The 14,393-nt window shown below is 41.2% G+C and overlaps 1 protein-coding gene across 1 annotated transcript in view; it reads right to left on the reverse strand.

Moving 5' to 3' along the window:
* Positions 1-14,393, reverse strand: part of PAK5 (p21 (RAC1) activated kinase 5) — an 856,297-nt gene that overhangs the window by 287,151 nt on the left and 554,753 nt on the right. Inside the window, exon 3 of the mRNA XM_086927707.1 lies at positions 7,757-8,539. Coding sequence (XP_086783833.1) covers positions 7,757-8,539 — 783 coding nt within the window. The remainder of the gene's footprint in view (positions 1-7,756; positions 8,540-14,393) is intronic.

A 14,393-nucleotide genomic window follows, 5' to 3' on the forward strand; every position in this document is an offset into this window, starting at 1 on the left:
CTGTTCATACTATGTCGACCACCAGCGACGACTAGAAACGCAAGATCTGCACTTTGCGCAACAGTATTGACATCTCGAGGTGACTGCCAAAGCGAATCTCCAGCGACAACAGCCCGCAGCACCAAACAGGATACTTACGCTACAGGCATGACCATTTGCAACACCCGGCATGCTCTTCGCAATACAGCTACAACCATCCATGGCACTATCCCTGCTCATCGCGGCTCCCTCTACCATGAATGGAACTCTTTGCACTGGACTTTAGCAGGTAATGTTTTCAGTGGGACTAATCTGGTCCCTGCACCCCACCTGTGCTCCATTGCGGTCGGCCTGAACTTGTGACTTTCAAGTGGTCTCACGCAACCTGGTAACCACGAGTGGCAGTTTGTGATTTTAGGCGCTGTAATTACCTTACATTTTTTTAATTGCATATCTGTGGTTCTACTGATTTGAATTTTGTTCTTTTGATATTAAGTAATGTGTTACATTTTACTCTATGTTTCTAAATTGGTGTGGGATATTTCTTGTGTTGTGTTTTCACTTTATTACTGTTCATGTCTTGCACAAAAACTATACATATTGCATCTAAGTTAAGCCTTACTGCTTTTGTGCCAACATACCAGAGGGTTGAGCACAGGTTAATGTAGTGACTTTTTGTGGTTCACAATGATTGTGGTTGTTGCTTGAGAAGGACTCACACCCCCTTCAACCACCAACTCAATTTCTCACAGAAAGTGATACTGGAAGAAACAGAATTGATCTGTAAAAATTCAGACAAAAGCTGATTAACCTACACCACAGCAACTTCAGGCTCCAAGTGGGTTCTTCAGTATTTGCTTCTCACAAGACTAAGGCAAACAACAACTGTATGAAACAGCACCAGCTTTTGCATCCCCTAAGGAGCCTTGAGCATCTATAACAACTCATTGTAAATTAACCAATAAAACACAGTTCTTGTAACTCCAAACTAGAAAGCTCATGTAACTGACCATAAATAATCCAGTTACCCTTGGACTGTATAGGTTACCCAGCTCACATATCTCATGTGACTGACCACAAATATTCCAGTTCCTATTGGAGAAGTATGTTTCATTCAACTCAGCCAGGCACAGCGATTCCTTGGTCCAGTATCCAGGAACTGGCGTAATAGAGTATTTCTAAAATCTTTAAATCAATATTTAATGATTTGGTTAGGCAGCTGTCCAACCTGGCTGGGATTTTCATTGGTAAAACAAAGTGTTCCCTTGAGCGAAAATGAATAGGAGAAGCCAGAGGGTCAAGAAAAAAACAATTACAAAATACAAGTGAATATAAAGAGTTCTTACAATTTATTTGAAAATACAAATGTTAAAAGGAGAGTGGTCCAAATGTAACCCACTCAACACAGGTAAAACAATAAAAAAAAAAATTGACATTCAATTTTGGCCAGCAAGATTGAATCACAAGGACAGAAAAGGCTGTAAGACATAGAGTTTGTGCAATACTGGTTGTATATTCGGACTCTATTATTAACACCTAAGCTATGTGCACTACAATACAGTATATCAGCAAAGATGTCGAGATCATGAATTATACTGGGTGACGCTTCACCCAGTATAATTCATGATCTGGACATCTTTGCTGATATACTGTATTGTAGTGCACATAGCTTAGGTGTTAATAATAGAGTCCGAATATACAACCAGTATTGCACAAACTCTATGTCTTACAGCCTTTTCTGTCCTTGTGATTCAATCTTGCTGGCCACAATTGAATGTCAAAAAAAACTTTTATTGTTTTACCTGTGTTGAGTGGGTTACATTTGGACCACTCTCCTTTTAACATTTGTATTTTCAAATAAATTGTAAGAATGCTTTATATTTACTTGTATTTTGTAATTGTTTTTTTCCTGACCCTCCGGCTTCTCCTATTCATTTTCGCTCAAGGGAACACTTTTTTTACTGGTTAGTTAACTCTATTTCCCTTGACTCTAGTTAAGGGGTACCTCTCGTATTTACCCTCTCTGGGATTTTCATTGTACAGTTCTTTCTGAATTGGTTATTTTTTCATATACTATTCTGACATAGTATGCAATACAATTATAAAATCATAACCTGTGCCTCATTTGAAGAAGTAATGACATCATAAATACTGGAAGAATTAACATAATGATTGAGTTGTGTGGGTCTAAATATTCAACTTCTAGCAACTTGATTGAGTTACCAATCTATCAATCAATCAGAGGATTTAAAGCATGCTACTCATCCGTGAGCGTATCAAGGCGCTGGGTGGTGGTGGGGGGGGTGCAGCTCCGGTTCAGTCTGGAGTTGTGTGAGTCTAATTCATCAACTTCTTGCAATTTGATGAGAAAAGGTGGATACTGGAAGGTCACAATGATTTCAGACATCCATTCTGCAGGCCATGGTGTCTGTTCTGTGGTGCCCAGTGCCTTTTGGGTGGGGCAAGGGACAGCAACCAACTGCCTCTAATGACCAAATCCACTCCAAACTAGGTAATGAAAAGGTCAGATAAAAATGCACTCAATTAACTAATGATTATTGCTGCAACATATTTATTAACTGTGTTGTGCTGCTGTAGTAGGTACACACAGGGTTCCTTTCTGGGTTTGTGTTGGACCTGGCCCTCTCTGCCGGGTCACCCTCAAACCTTTTGCCTTTACCCTCCACTTTTTGCTGACTTTGTTTTTCCTAGCCTTAATTCTCTGTGCACCTTACCACCGTTAACCAGTGCTAAAATGCTTCTGATCGCTCTTACAAACATGATAACATTAGCATATACTCATTTGGCATATTCAATTTATTTATAAATCGCTTCATGTGCCAAGGGCCTGTAAATTAAAATGCTACTAGTGGTCCTGTAGCACTGATTGTGCCACCGACTTAAGTAGCCCATTAAACATGTCTCAGGTCTGCCAATTCAGCCTGTGTTTGCAATTGTAAACTGTCATTTCGACCTGGAAAAATAAGCCTTTTGCCAAGCCTAAACCTTCCTTTTGATTACATATAAGATATCCCTAGGGAAGACCCTTTACAGTACAGAGGGCAGGGGGCAGTGTATTTAAAAAGTGGGACATGTACTATTAAGTGTCCTTTTGAATTAGTTTTTCACTACTGCCAGGCCTACCACTCCAAATGGTTAACTTTGGAGTTACCTTGTTAAATTTAATAAGCGGTCATTTCCAAATGGGAACAGGTAATCAGTTCATGTTTGATGTCTTCGGAATTGTAATGAAAAATCCTACCTTATGGTAAAGTCAGATTTTAAATTGCAATTTGGAAAATGCTACTTTTAGAAAGCTGGGATTTTCCTGCCTTATCCATTAAGTGCATGTTGCCTGTCCTGGGTCACATGACTGGGTGTAGCTGAAAACCGAGTTTTGTGTATTCCTCCTCAACAGCAACACAATATAAAACTTAGGTGTTCCTGGATAGGCCATCACTGGCAGACAGGGAGACCGGAGCAGGACCCTGCCCTTCTCATACTTGAATAGGCTATGTCCTGCCTCCACATAATGGACTGCATACTACCTGCAGTTAGTTTGGAGCTGGGTCATGGACGGCAGGATGCGTGGGGACTTCAAAGTGAAACCTGTAGAAGCTTTTCCCCCACTTCAAAGGCACAACTGGGTATAAATACTGGACCTCAGATACCAACCATTGAGTACACTTCTGGACCTGTGGATACTCTGCCAGGAAAAAGAACTGCTGTACTGTTGAAAGGACTGCCACTTTGCTGGACTAATGCTCTAAAGGGCAGGTGCCCTGCTGTGCTAACCTGTTGCCTGGCTGAGAATGTCTGGGCCTGCTTGTCTCGAACTCCAGAGTGACTTCAAGGGCTAGTTTGCTGGCTTCTTGATCTGAAACCTCAAGGACACAACAGGTTTCCAACAATCTTGCACCTGCACCTGGACTCTGCCATCTGTGACTCTACCCTGCCAAGTGGTGCCTCCCCAGTCTGGGATCATTGGAAGTGGGCTTAAGGTGCCTTTCCAGGCTCTGTTCCCTACCATGATTTTCTAACGCGGGCGGTTGGCGGCATTCGCTAGCGATTGTGGTCACAGGGCTACTGCTCCTGTAGATTTACTGTCACTCGAGTACCCGTTCTACTCGAGCGGCAGCAAAATCATCAAGAATGACTATGCACTCTTGCAACACATGTGCCATTCACACTCATTTTTGCGATGTTCGCGCTACCAGTGCTAAATTGCAGCGCAAATAGAGCAAGCTGCATATCTTCTGGCCGTTGGCACAATTCTGCAGAATCCTGCAGAGTTTTTCTGTAACTACGCGGAATTCCATGAACTGAAACTTCGCAAGTTCCGCCCACCGCTAGACTGGACCGCTGCAAAGATCCGCATCACCACTGCAGCCCTCAACACCTTCAGAGCCACCACTGTGAAACGCATACTCAGCGCAGGCCCTTGCATCCCTTGTCCCCGACAGTCTCGAAAATAACGATGGACTCTGTATCAAAGCCTCACAGCTCCTCAGAATGACGCATCTCCTCAAATACGCAATGCCTTGACGCGTTCGGGCTTTGCGTCCCAATCCCTCGTTGACAGGATCCTCGACAATGATGCAGGACCTCGCAACGCAGACTCGCTGCACCTCGGAAACAACGTATCACTTCAGCTGCGCTGTGGATCCTCGCGACGCTCCACAAACAGGATTTCAAGTACTTTGTCCAGCGGGTCTAACTGGGTCCTTGTAGCCGGCCCACGGTCCATCGCGGTCAGCCTGAATTTGTGACTTTGTCCCGTTCCAGCACGACCACATATCCACAGTTGTCACTTTCAATTTTTGGGTGATATTTTTACTAAAATCTTTAAACTTGCATATCTCCAGTTCTACTGATTAGATTTTCTGTCATTTTGGTCTTTCTTAATTATTACAAATTATTCTATTTTTCTAACTCTGTTGTGGGACTCTTTTGCTGTGTGTTCCTCACTGTGCTACTGTTTGAATTGTTGCACAAATACTTTACACATTGCCTCTAAGTTAAGCATGACTGCTGTCTGCCAAGCTACATAAGGGTTGAGCACAAGTTCATTGAAGGAAGAATTAAGAAGATTTGTGTTTGCTGCTGAAGGTTTTCACCCCTCTCAACCAGTAACCCAATTTCTTACAGTTTGCAGAAATTGATTGCATTGTCGTGTGCACATGAGTTAGAAAATAACATCACATGCTTCAAACAATGTTGGACCATAACTTTCTCAGTGGTGTTGGTAAATGGTAATTTTAGATTCTGCGAGGTGCTTAAATGTCACAGTGCTGGTGGTCACTCGTTAAGGGGTATCTCGACAAGCACTGGGATTGTGTTTTTGTTGCAAGGCAAGCATCTGCCCCCTCTTTGAAAGTAAAGGTGTTTCTAGAAATATTGATGAAAGCCACATACTTTTAGATCAGAATTTAGAACTGTAGTTTGGTCTCGTAGCAGATCGTTTTTTTCTTTCCACCGGTTTAGATCCACAGATTGCATGCTATTAAAAAAACACAGTCCGCTATATTCCTAAAACCTTGCTTGAAAAATTGACCTTCATTTACACTTTCAATTTTACTCTCCTTGATTTCTTTTGAATGATCGTTCCTTCTCTTCCACCACTGGCCTGCCTACTGAATATATAGACTAGTTTACGTTTCATGTATCTCTGCCTTAATCTCTCTATCTTTGAAACCATATCTCTGCATCATTACAATATATCTATTCTTTCCATCAACTACTTGCTTCTCACAAGGAAACTGCAGTAAAAGCATGGAAGGGTTTCATTTAGAGCACAAGACTACGCCTAATAATCGATAAACTCTGCACTAAACACAAACTTTGATCCCATAGCAGCATGCTGCTTGATGTTAAGGACTTCAATGCCAAATGACATATAGGCACAACATTTTGAGTTGGCAAAGACCAAGGGCTTCATTTATGAAGGCCTTGCGCCACGGGTGCGTCACTTTTTCCCATTTTAAAAGTGACGCACCAGCGGCGCAAGACCTTCATAAATAAGTCCCTAAGTATTAACCACATGGCTGCTGGGCGTTTTCCCCCCCCTGTGCTGGAAAATGCCATTTTAGTGGCACCATGACGAGCTCAGCTCGTCATCAGCACACGACACCCGTGGGTGATGACGAGCTGAGCTCGTCATCAGCATCGAAAGGGTTAAAGAGTATTTGCCTTTGCCATGTTCCACTATCTTCCCTTGTTCGCTTTATGAAAATGGAGACCACTTGCTGGAAGAGAGCACAGACACTTTTAGAAGCAACCTCATTAGCCATTTTGACAACCTTACAGCTGGTTTGTTGCCGAATTGGCGAGCGGCCACATGATAATATTCCCTGAGGCCATTCTGCCAGTGCCTTAGAAGAAGTTCCGCATATGAAGGCATTAACGCACATGGATATCCCATGGATATCTGGGGATGGGAGAGTGGTCAACCCTTATCAGGTCCTTTCCTACGAAGAATCTATTCTACCTGTTCATGTAAAAGTTTTATTCTGCCATTCCTCCTACAGAACAACCAGTACATTGTGGTTTATGGTAAGATCAACTACAACTTCGATTATAGTATATCCTTAGGTTGATATCCCTAGGAGAATACTGGACCTCCTTCAGAATTTACCAAAGAAGTAATCCTGGATTATCTGGCTTCTATTAAGTTAGCCTGTTAGGCGGGTGGCGATATCATTGGATGGCTACCGGTTAGATGAGCACTTAGGACAAGTAGTAAATAAAGAAACCCGATGGTCGATTGAGGTGGCTCCTGTCCCTTAAGAGGGGCGGGCGAATTAAAGATGCCAAAGTAGGTCTCAAAACCAAAACAGACATCATTGCACCAAGGAACATACTGAAATGCCTGTTGGTGATTGTTAGAGATGCCAGACTGGTAAAGGGAACTTTTTTCCCTGCAATGGACGACTGCTCTCATTTTCATTCATTACTGGCAGGTTGGATGAATTATTGGCAGCCACTAGAACTTTCACATTATTCAAGTGCAAATACATTTTCCATTCTGCATTTGTTGCCGAATAGAAAATGTGTTTGTTGTTTTATGAAAAATAACACTTTTTAGAATGTTACACAAGGGAATTTTACACTTATTTGGGCAAGTGGCTAATATACTAAATCTAGTTAATGGCCCAGGCTCATCCTGTCTTTCTTGCGGTTTCAGGTCTTCGTTAAGCGGCGAGTGAAATGTGGTTGGCGTTGATGTTTGCCATGATTAGCAATAGAAATAAAACTTGAACAATAGCATGAATAAATCAAAAACAATAAGCGAGTATGCTTTAGGGATGCAAAATGAAAATCTGAATGTTAGCATAATAACCAGTAATTATGTCGTGAAAATACAACTTGGCTTCAGTACATTGATAAAGGAAAACAAAATATCATGAAAAACACAAAGGGTGAGTATTTTTAGTTTGAAAAAAGATCAAAAGAAGAATTAGGCATGAACGCTGTTTCCAAATGCTGGCACATGAACACCGTAAGAAACATTTTTAGGCACATAATATACGTTTATTAATTTGGAAAGCACCCAATTGAAGTTGTCAGAGCTATTGAAGCTTTAATATGCAGCTCTCTAATTGTATACTGAATTCAAGTAATTGTAGAAAATAATTATAGGATTTTATTTTAACTTCAACAGCAAATCTGATATATTTAACTACACTTATAAAATTAGGTTAAGCTTATTTTTTATTTCAGTTAACAATATTTTCATGTCATGAATGTAGCACACTCGTTTTCAGGAGGTTAACTTTACCTTTGCAATGCACGCTGCTGTTTCGGACAAGCGAGGGTAGGTATATGAGCTGTACGAGTGTCCTTGATGGTTCATTTTACAAGCACTTGCTCCATATGGAATCACTGGCTCCTGCAGGCCAGACCCTGATCTTGACCTCTGTCTTATGGCTGGCTGTGGGCTTGTCTGGCTCACATAAGAGGACTTGGGTCTCCTTTCATAATCGTCCTTGGAAAGTCCATCTCCCCAGTCATTGTCCTCAAGTCTTTCTGTCGACCCTTCACTGAGAATTCTAGTTCTAGGAGTGCACTTGTAAGGTTCTGCATAAACTACAGGCGATCCAGAGCTGGGTCTTTGGAACTCCCATTTCAGACCACCGCGTTCTGATGAAGCACCTTTATCCTCCGTGTGTGGCCGATACTCTGGAGAAAACCTTGAGATATCTGATCTTAGGGGGTTAATGTCTGGATAATATGCCTCATACGATTTCATTTTCATGGCATGGCCATTTTGCTTGGTAGGTTTGCCTCCTTTACAAAACCTGTCTATCTCTTCTTCCTGGCGGATGCCTTCTCTGCATTTTTCAGAAGCATAACCTCTGTCTGACTCACGGGAATACTGGGCATAAGAGATGTAGCCATTTTCCTCTAGGTGACCTTGGGCGTGGTTGGAATTCCCTTGCCGCGGGGTGGGTGGACTTTCTTTGCGTAGGGAATTGGAACGCGTGACTGAAATATTGTCAAAATCTTCTAGAAGGCCATTGACGGAAGTATCCTTTTGAGGTTTATTTCCTCTAACAATAGTCTGGAGAAAGAAAAGGAAAATGAGTTTATAAAATGGGATTTCCTTCATATTTTATCTTTTCTTTCACTCAAAAAAGAGGCGTACTGAACTGTAGCTTTATAAAAGTAACTCAGTGAATTTCAGAGTTTGTCCATGTCACTTAAAGTAAACTGTTGGATTACCACAAATTCAGTCAAACGATTAAATGCAATATATTAGCAGTACATTACCTAAAAGTATAATAAATATGCACATTTTATATCCCCGCAAGCACACACTGTATGCTATATGGTACACAATAATATTACATGACTCAGGGTCTTATTGATCAATATTTATTGCTATAAACATGCATACATTCAATTGCGGGGAAGAAAAAAAAGTATTCATTTAGGGATACTCACAATTCATAAAAAATAACATTAGGAAGCTTCTTCTCCAAGCCTTAGAAGAGCAGTTGAAATTAGCTGATGCCAGCAAATTCAAACAAGTATAATACTGTGAATAAATATGTACCTTAACTTTGTTTTCCTGTCATTATTGTTTGCCTGTATTATGAAAAACGCTATAAAGCATCTCATATTTTACTTTCTAGGTATGGAATGTAAAAAAATTATAATTCACATGAAAGTGTGTTATGTCACTAGCTGCTCTGTGCACCATTAACAATCTTCTAACAGGCCAGTTGACCTCAAACCTATACACCTGATGCCCAGGTAAGGAGTAATGTTATTGACCGGGCACCCCCTGCAAATAGAGGAGGGGCACCATTTGTCTCTCCATGGACAGGAGCCAAGGCAAGTAGCCCGTTGTTTGTCACGCCACAGAGGAGAGTCGTGATGTCATCTGGAGGCACCTGGGACAGGAACATTTAAGGCGCTGAGAGGTGAGGGATTGGCCTCTTTTCCTCTTCACCGCACTCATGCATACTGGATCACAATCCACCCACCCACTCCTGGCGGAAGGCGGAATTTCTAGCAGCAGAAAATTGGGGTTACCCCAAAAATTTAGACTGATTTACTGAACTGACCCCTTGGGGTGGTGTTGAGTTGTGTAGGCACTGGACAAGCAGGAGGGGAAACTGATCTGTAGGTGGTCCTTATCAGCCTGGAGATCACCATTTTGGGTGAAATGCCTGGAGTAGAACATGTTGAGCAATTTGCCTAGTGAGGGCAGAGTAAAGGGGCTACCCGAAAATTGGGGCTGATTTACTGAACTGACCCCTTGGAGGGGTGTGGATTTGTGTGAGCACTGGGCAGGCAGGAGGGGATGCTGACCTGCCATTGGCCCTTGACCTTTCTGCCCTCCCCGAGATGCTTGGAGCAAAACATTTTGGGGGTATTTGCCTGGTCACAGGTACTCCGGCAAGAACAGAGTGCTATGTGGTGCCCTGGTGTATGTGTTGGTATGGAACTGCGGTTAGTGCCCATCCCTCAGCGACCTGCATGTTGTGAGCACACTATTCATTCTAGTGGGATGAAAAACATGAGTGGGATGCTCTAAAAGGGGTGCAGTCTAGGACAAGTGTTTAAGAAACTTGCACAATAGGTGTGGCCTAGAAAACTAAGGGTAGTGCCTATAATATGAAATAAAAATATAGAAGGTGATTGTCTCACAACGGAGTGATCTGAAACCTAGGGAGCATAGAGAGAAGGGGGAAACGCCAATGAAAAATGAAGCATTCAACAAAATGATTATCACAAGACAAGAGTGCAGAGTCTTGAGAAAAGGGTTATCATAAACCAGGGACAATGCAAAATCTTTCAGGAGAAATTCAACAAGTAAACAAGCGAAAATACAAACACAAAGATGGGAAAGGAGTGGAGCCAATAGACATATGTAGGAGATATCACCAGGAGAAGCAAGACTAGAGAATTGCCAGTGGTCTCAAGAGTAGAAAAGCAACATCTAACAATAGAGGCCCTTGACAAAATGGGGACTCGCAGAGAAGAGCACAGTGATAATAAATTATTGCAAGTGCAAACTCCATGGTACCATTCACAGGAAAAATGAAGGTAGTGCAGTTCTTAAAGAAGCAGAATTCTATCAGAATTGACATTTGGGAGTAATTTTAAAGCAGAGACACCGACATAGTGACGTTTATGTGCCAATTAAATGTATAGCATCTGAGTATCGAGTTTTAAATATTGTGCTCCCAAAATATAATATCAAATACCAAAATATCTTTAAGGCACGAATATATAGGTAAGTCTAGATGCGATACACTTAACTTCACATCAATCAACCATGACAATATATATTTCAAGGTACATAGATGTGGAGTTCAGAATACTAAACCTGTATGTACTCAAATAAAATTATGTTTATGCTATTTTGGCAATATTGTGGAGGCACAATATTTTTGTGCTTAATAATCCAAAAATGTGTGCGTCAATAAAAGCTACACCAAGAGCAAAAATCGATGTTGTGCATTAATTTCAACCACAATAAACAAACTAGTCTGTGGAAGCATGGGAATATTAAGTTGAAATTTGCTGCTTTAAAAATACTTATGGGTTAAAAATTAGATCCATTCACTTTGAACTCAATTTTACTGATGTTTAATGCCAGTCCATTATCATCAATCCAAAGCTTAATTACAGTGTGGCAACTAGTCAAGGACATCGAATTTTGTTCATAATTGAGTTGAGTGCTATCAGCATAGCATAGCTATTAACCTCCATTCATGTCTTTGCCAGAAATTCAATAATATGTTGCAAGTAGATGTTAAAGGGCTGTAGTGTTAATGGAAGTCCGCACACCAATCCTCACAAGATCAAAGGAGGACCTAATAAGAGTGATGGGATCTTTAAAGACAAAAATGTGGATACAAGTATACGGTTGTTGAATAGATTTATAAAGCCTATATTGATTATCCTGTAGATTCAGAACCCACCGTACGTCTAAAAGGGAGTATGTCTAAATTAAATTTTCAATTTTTCTTTACACATTTTGCTCCACTAGTAGCTTATGTCATAGTAGTTAACTCCATACTAGGATTCAGCACAATATTAATGTGTCTGTATTGTATCATCGACTTGGGGAAAGTGAACAGTTTCTACTCCCAATCGTGCCAGCCATTCGTATTATCCTTCTGTGGTGCATACATCAGGCAGAGCTTATATATAGCAGATTTTATATAAGCTTGAGTAAACCCAAATTTCCCTTTTTGTGTGACGAGGTTTGGATTATGTCAAAATCTTTCTAACACAGGCTAACAGTCGTCCTGTAAACATTTCCCCCTTATGATTCAGACAGACTATTTAGAGATAGAAAGTCCCCCTATAAGGAATGCTGATCTTGTCAAAAATGATATGCAGAGATGTTCCCCTTTCCCTTATTCCCATTGTAGAAAAGGACCTCACCGCCATACGATGAGCCTAAACATCTAAGATGGTGGCCATCTTGGAAGGGCTCAGCATAACTCATCTAAGGGAAATATAAGACCCAGGAGGGCAAAGAGGGCACAGCAACAACAAATAGACCTGCAAGCACCGAGAGACAGGTAATGACATTCAAGTAAAGTCTCCTCTAGACGGAAACTAATTTCCTCTCAGTAAATATGGTGGAAAACAATTTAGAATCAGCAGGCACAAACTCCTTTGTTATAAAGTACCCAACTAACCTATCTAAGCATGCAGTCCAAAAAATCAAACACAACCTAATTAGAAAATACCCAGACACGCTGATCTCTGACCCCTACTTCAACCTAAACAAAGGCATAAATATTAACGACTTGATTTGTTTCACCAGAAAAACAACGAAATGGTGCACTGTCATTACGAAGATGCTCAATGTAAAAAACATAAACAACATGCCACATGGCACAAAATGTATGGTCGTCCCATCACCAAGACTAAGAGCGGATTTATGCATAACTATCTACAAGAACAGCATTTTACTTATACAAGCATCTAACAGCGAGCTAAAAAAGTTTGACAACCTATTTTCAACACTAAAAGAGTGTGTAGATAACTCAAGACTATCTTATCAACAACGGATCAAACAAGAAGCCACACTACTCACCTCCAACAATACCGCCACAGACGTCCCAACAATCAGAAACCCTCTAGATCCACAAACTACAATGATACCAGGAGGCACAACTTTAACAGAAGGCTCATTAGACGGAAATGATACAGAGACAGGTGAAAATTCCACACCATATGCCACTACCGCACCCACGCCACCTCATCGAGAAGTATCAACACCTCTACCGCGAGATTTGACTTCTTCTACATGTAGGACAGTCAATGGGAACCTCCTTCCAGAAATAAAGGATTTGAAAGCTAACACCCCTCTTATACCCCACTCAACAACATCACAAAGTACATCAATGACCTTACGAAACTCATATCCTTGTAACGTAAGATCAGGAGTTCAGGAATTAGGGAGCACACTCCACCCCACTGTCACTAACCCCCAAACCAAGGACAAAAGTAGGAAAAATGAAGAAACCAAAGCTCTAAAGCACCAGGACACAAACAAAACTCGAAATAGGCAGACACATACTCCCATAATATCTTCTCAGTCTCAAAAAGAACTCAAAGCTCTTCAAACAAAAGTGGGTAATTTGTCAAAGGACATCTCAAGCCATTACAAATTTTGGACAAAATACTGGAAATCACAGTAAACACCCACACCGAAGTCGAAAACTTCCAAAAATTAGTGTATATCTCTCAAGAAAAAAGTGGAGACAGCCATGCCAGTATCAAATAGACATAACCGACCAGACAGAAGTCTTAAATACCTATCAGACGATGAAACCTTAACCATATTGCGATCATATGAGCCGGGAGCTAGCAGCAGAGGAGAGGAAATTAAATCAGTCCTGATCGATGCTAATAGAAACTCCTGGCCTAGGAATAGGAAACCCAACCTTAACAATCTTCAACAAGTCCAGCTAATGGCCAATACTCGAGAAATGAACTCTAGCAATGCAGGGAAACCACTACTATGCCTCCTGCTCAACTGTCGGTCCACAGCAAAACATGCTTCAGACATCGCTGCCCTCATAGTTAGTCAGGAAATCGATGTAACAATTCTAACAGAAACATGGCTTACGGAATCCTCCTCCCCGTTTATGGATCTTCTGGTGCCCCCTCGTTATAACATTGTAAGATTAGACAGACGAAACAAGACAGGTGGCAGTATAGCCTGCATAGAACGTTCAGATATAGAGATCAACCAAATACAGTTCGACCCTCTCGGATCTTGAGAATACCTAGTCCTCAATGTAAGAACAGCAGACAATCAAAGATGCAACCTGCATGCGCTTTACCACCCACCAGGCAATAAAGCTACTTTCATAGAACAGTTAATGGAGATCATCACGGCTAACTCTAACTGTCACACTAATAACATATTCCTAAGCGACTTCAGTTTACACTGTGATGACAATAATGACAAACAGATCAACGCTCTTAAAGACTTATTCACAGATCTAAACCATACTCAAGCATGCACACAACCAAACCACTCGAACGGGGCAACCTTAGACTGGGTAATCTCAAGGAGGAAAGATATCACAGTCGAATCAATTATTCCTTGTGATTGGTCAGATCACCATGCCATAACCTTCCTGATACCCACAATAAAAAAGCACAAGACCGCGCAGCCTGTCAAACTGAAAAAGTGGACCCGGGACACCAAAGACCCTACTATGGAGCTACTAATAGCAAGATGAGAGAAGGAACTAAATCCACCCAACAACTTGCTGAACGCTAACGAGCTCACTGAACACAATACCATATCAATGGCAAATATAGTCAACTCTACCATGCCACTAAAACTAAAAAGAATATCTGAGAAGGATAAAAATCCATGGTTTAATGAGACACTGAATGAAAATAGGCGTAAACCGAGGCTTGCAGAA

Source organism: Lissotriton vulgaris, chromosome 6, assembly GCF_964263255.1.
Source record: "Lissotriton vulgaris chromosome 6, aLisVul1.2, whole genome shotgun sequence".
Taxonomy (NCBI): domain Eukaryota; kingdom Metazoa; phylum Chordata; class Amphibia; order Caudata; family Salamandridae; genus Lissotriton; species Lissotriton vulgaris.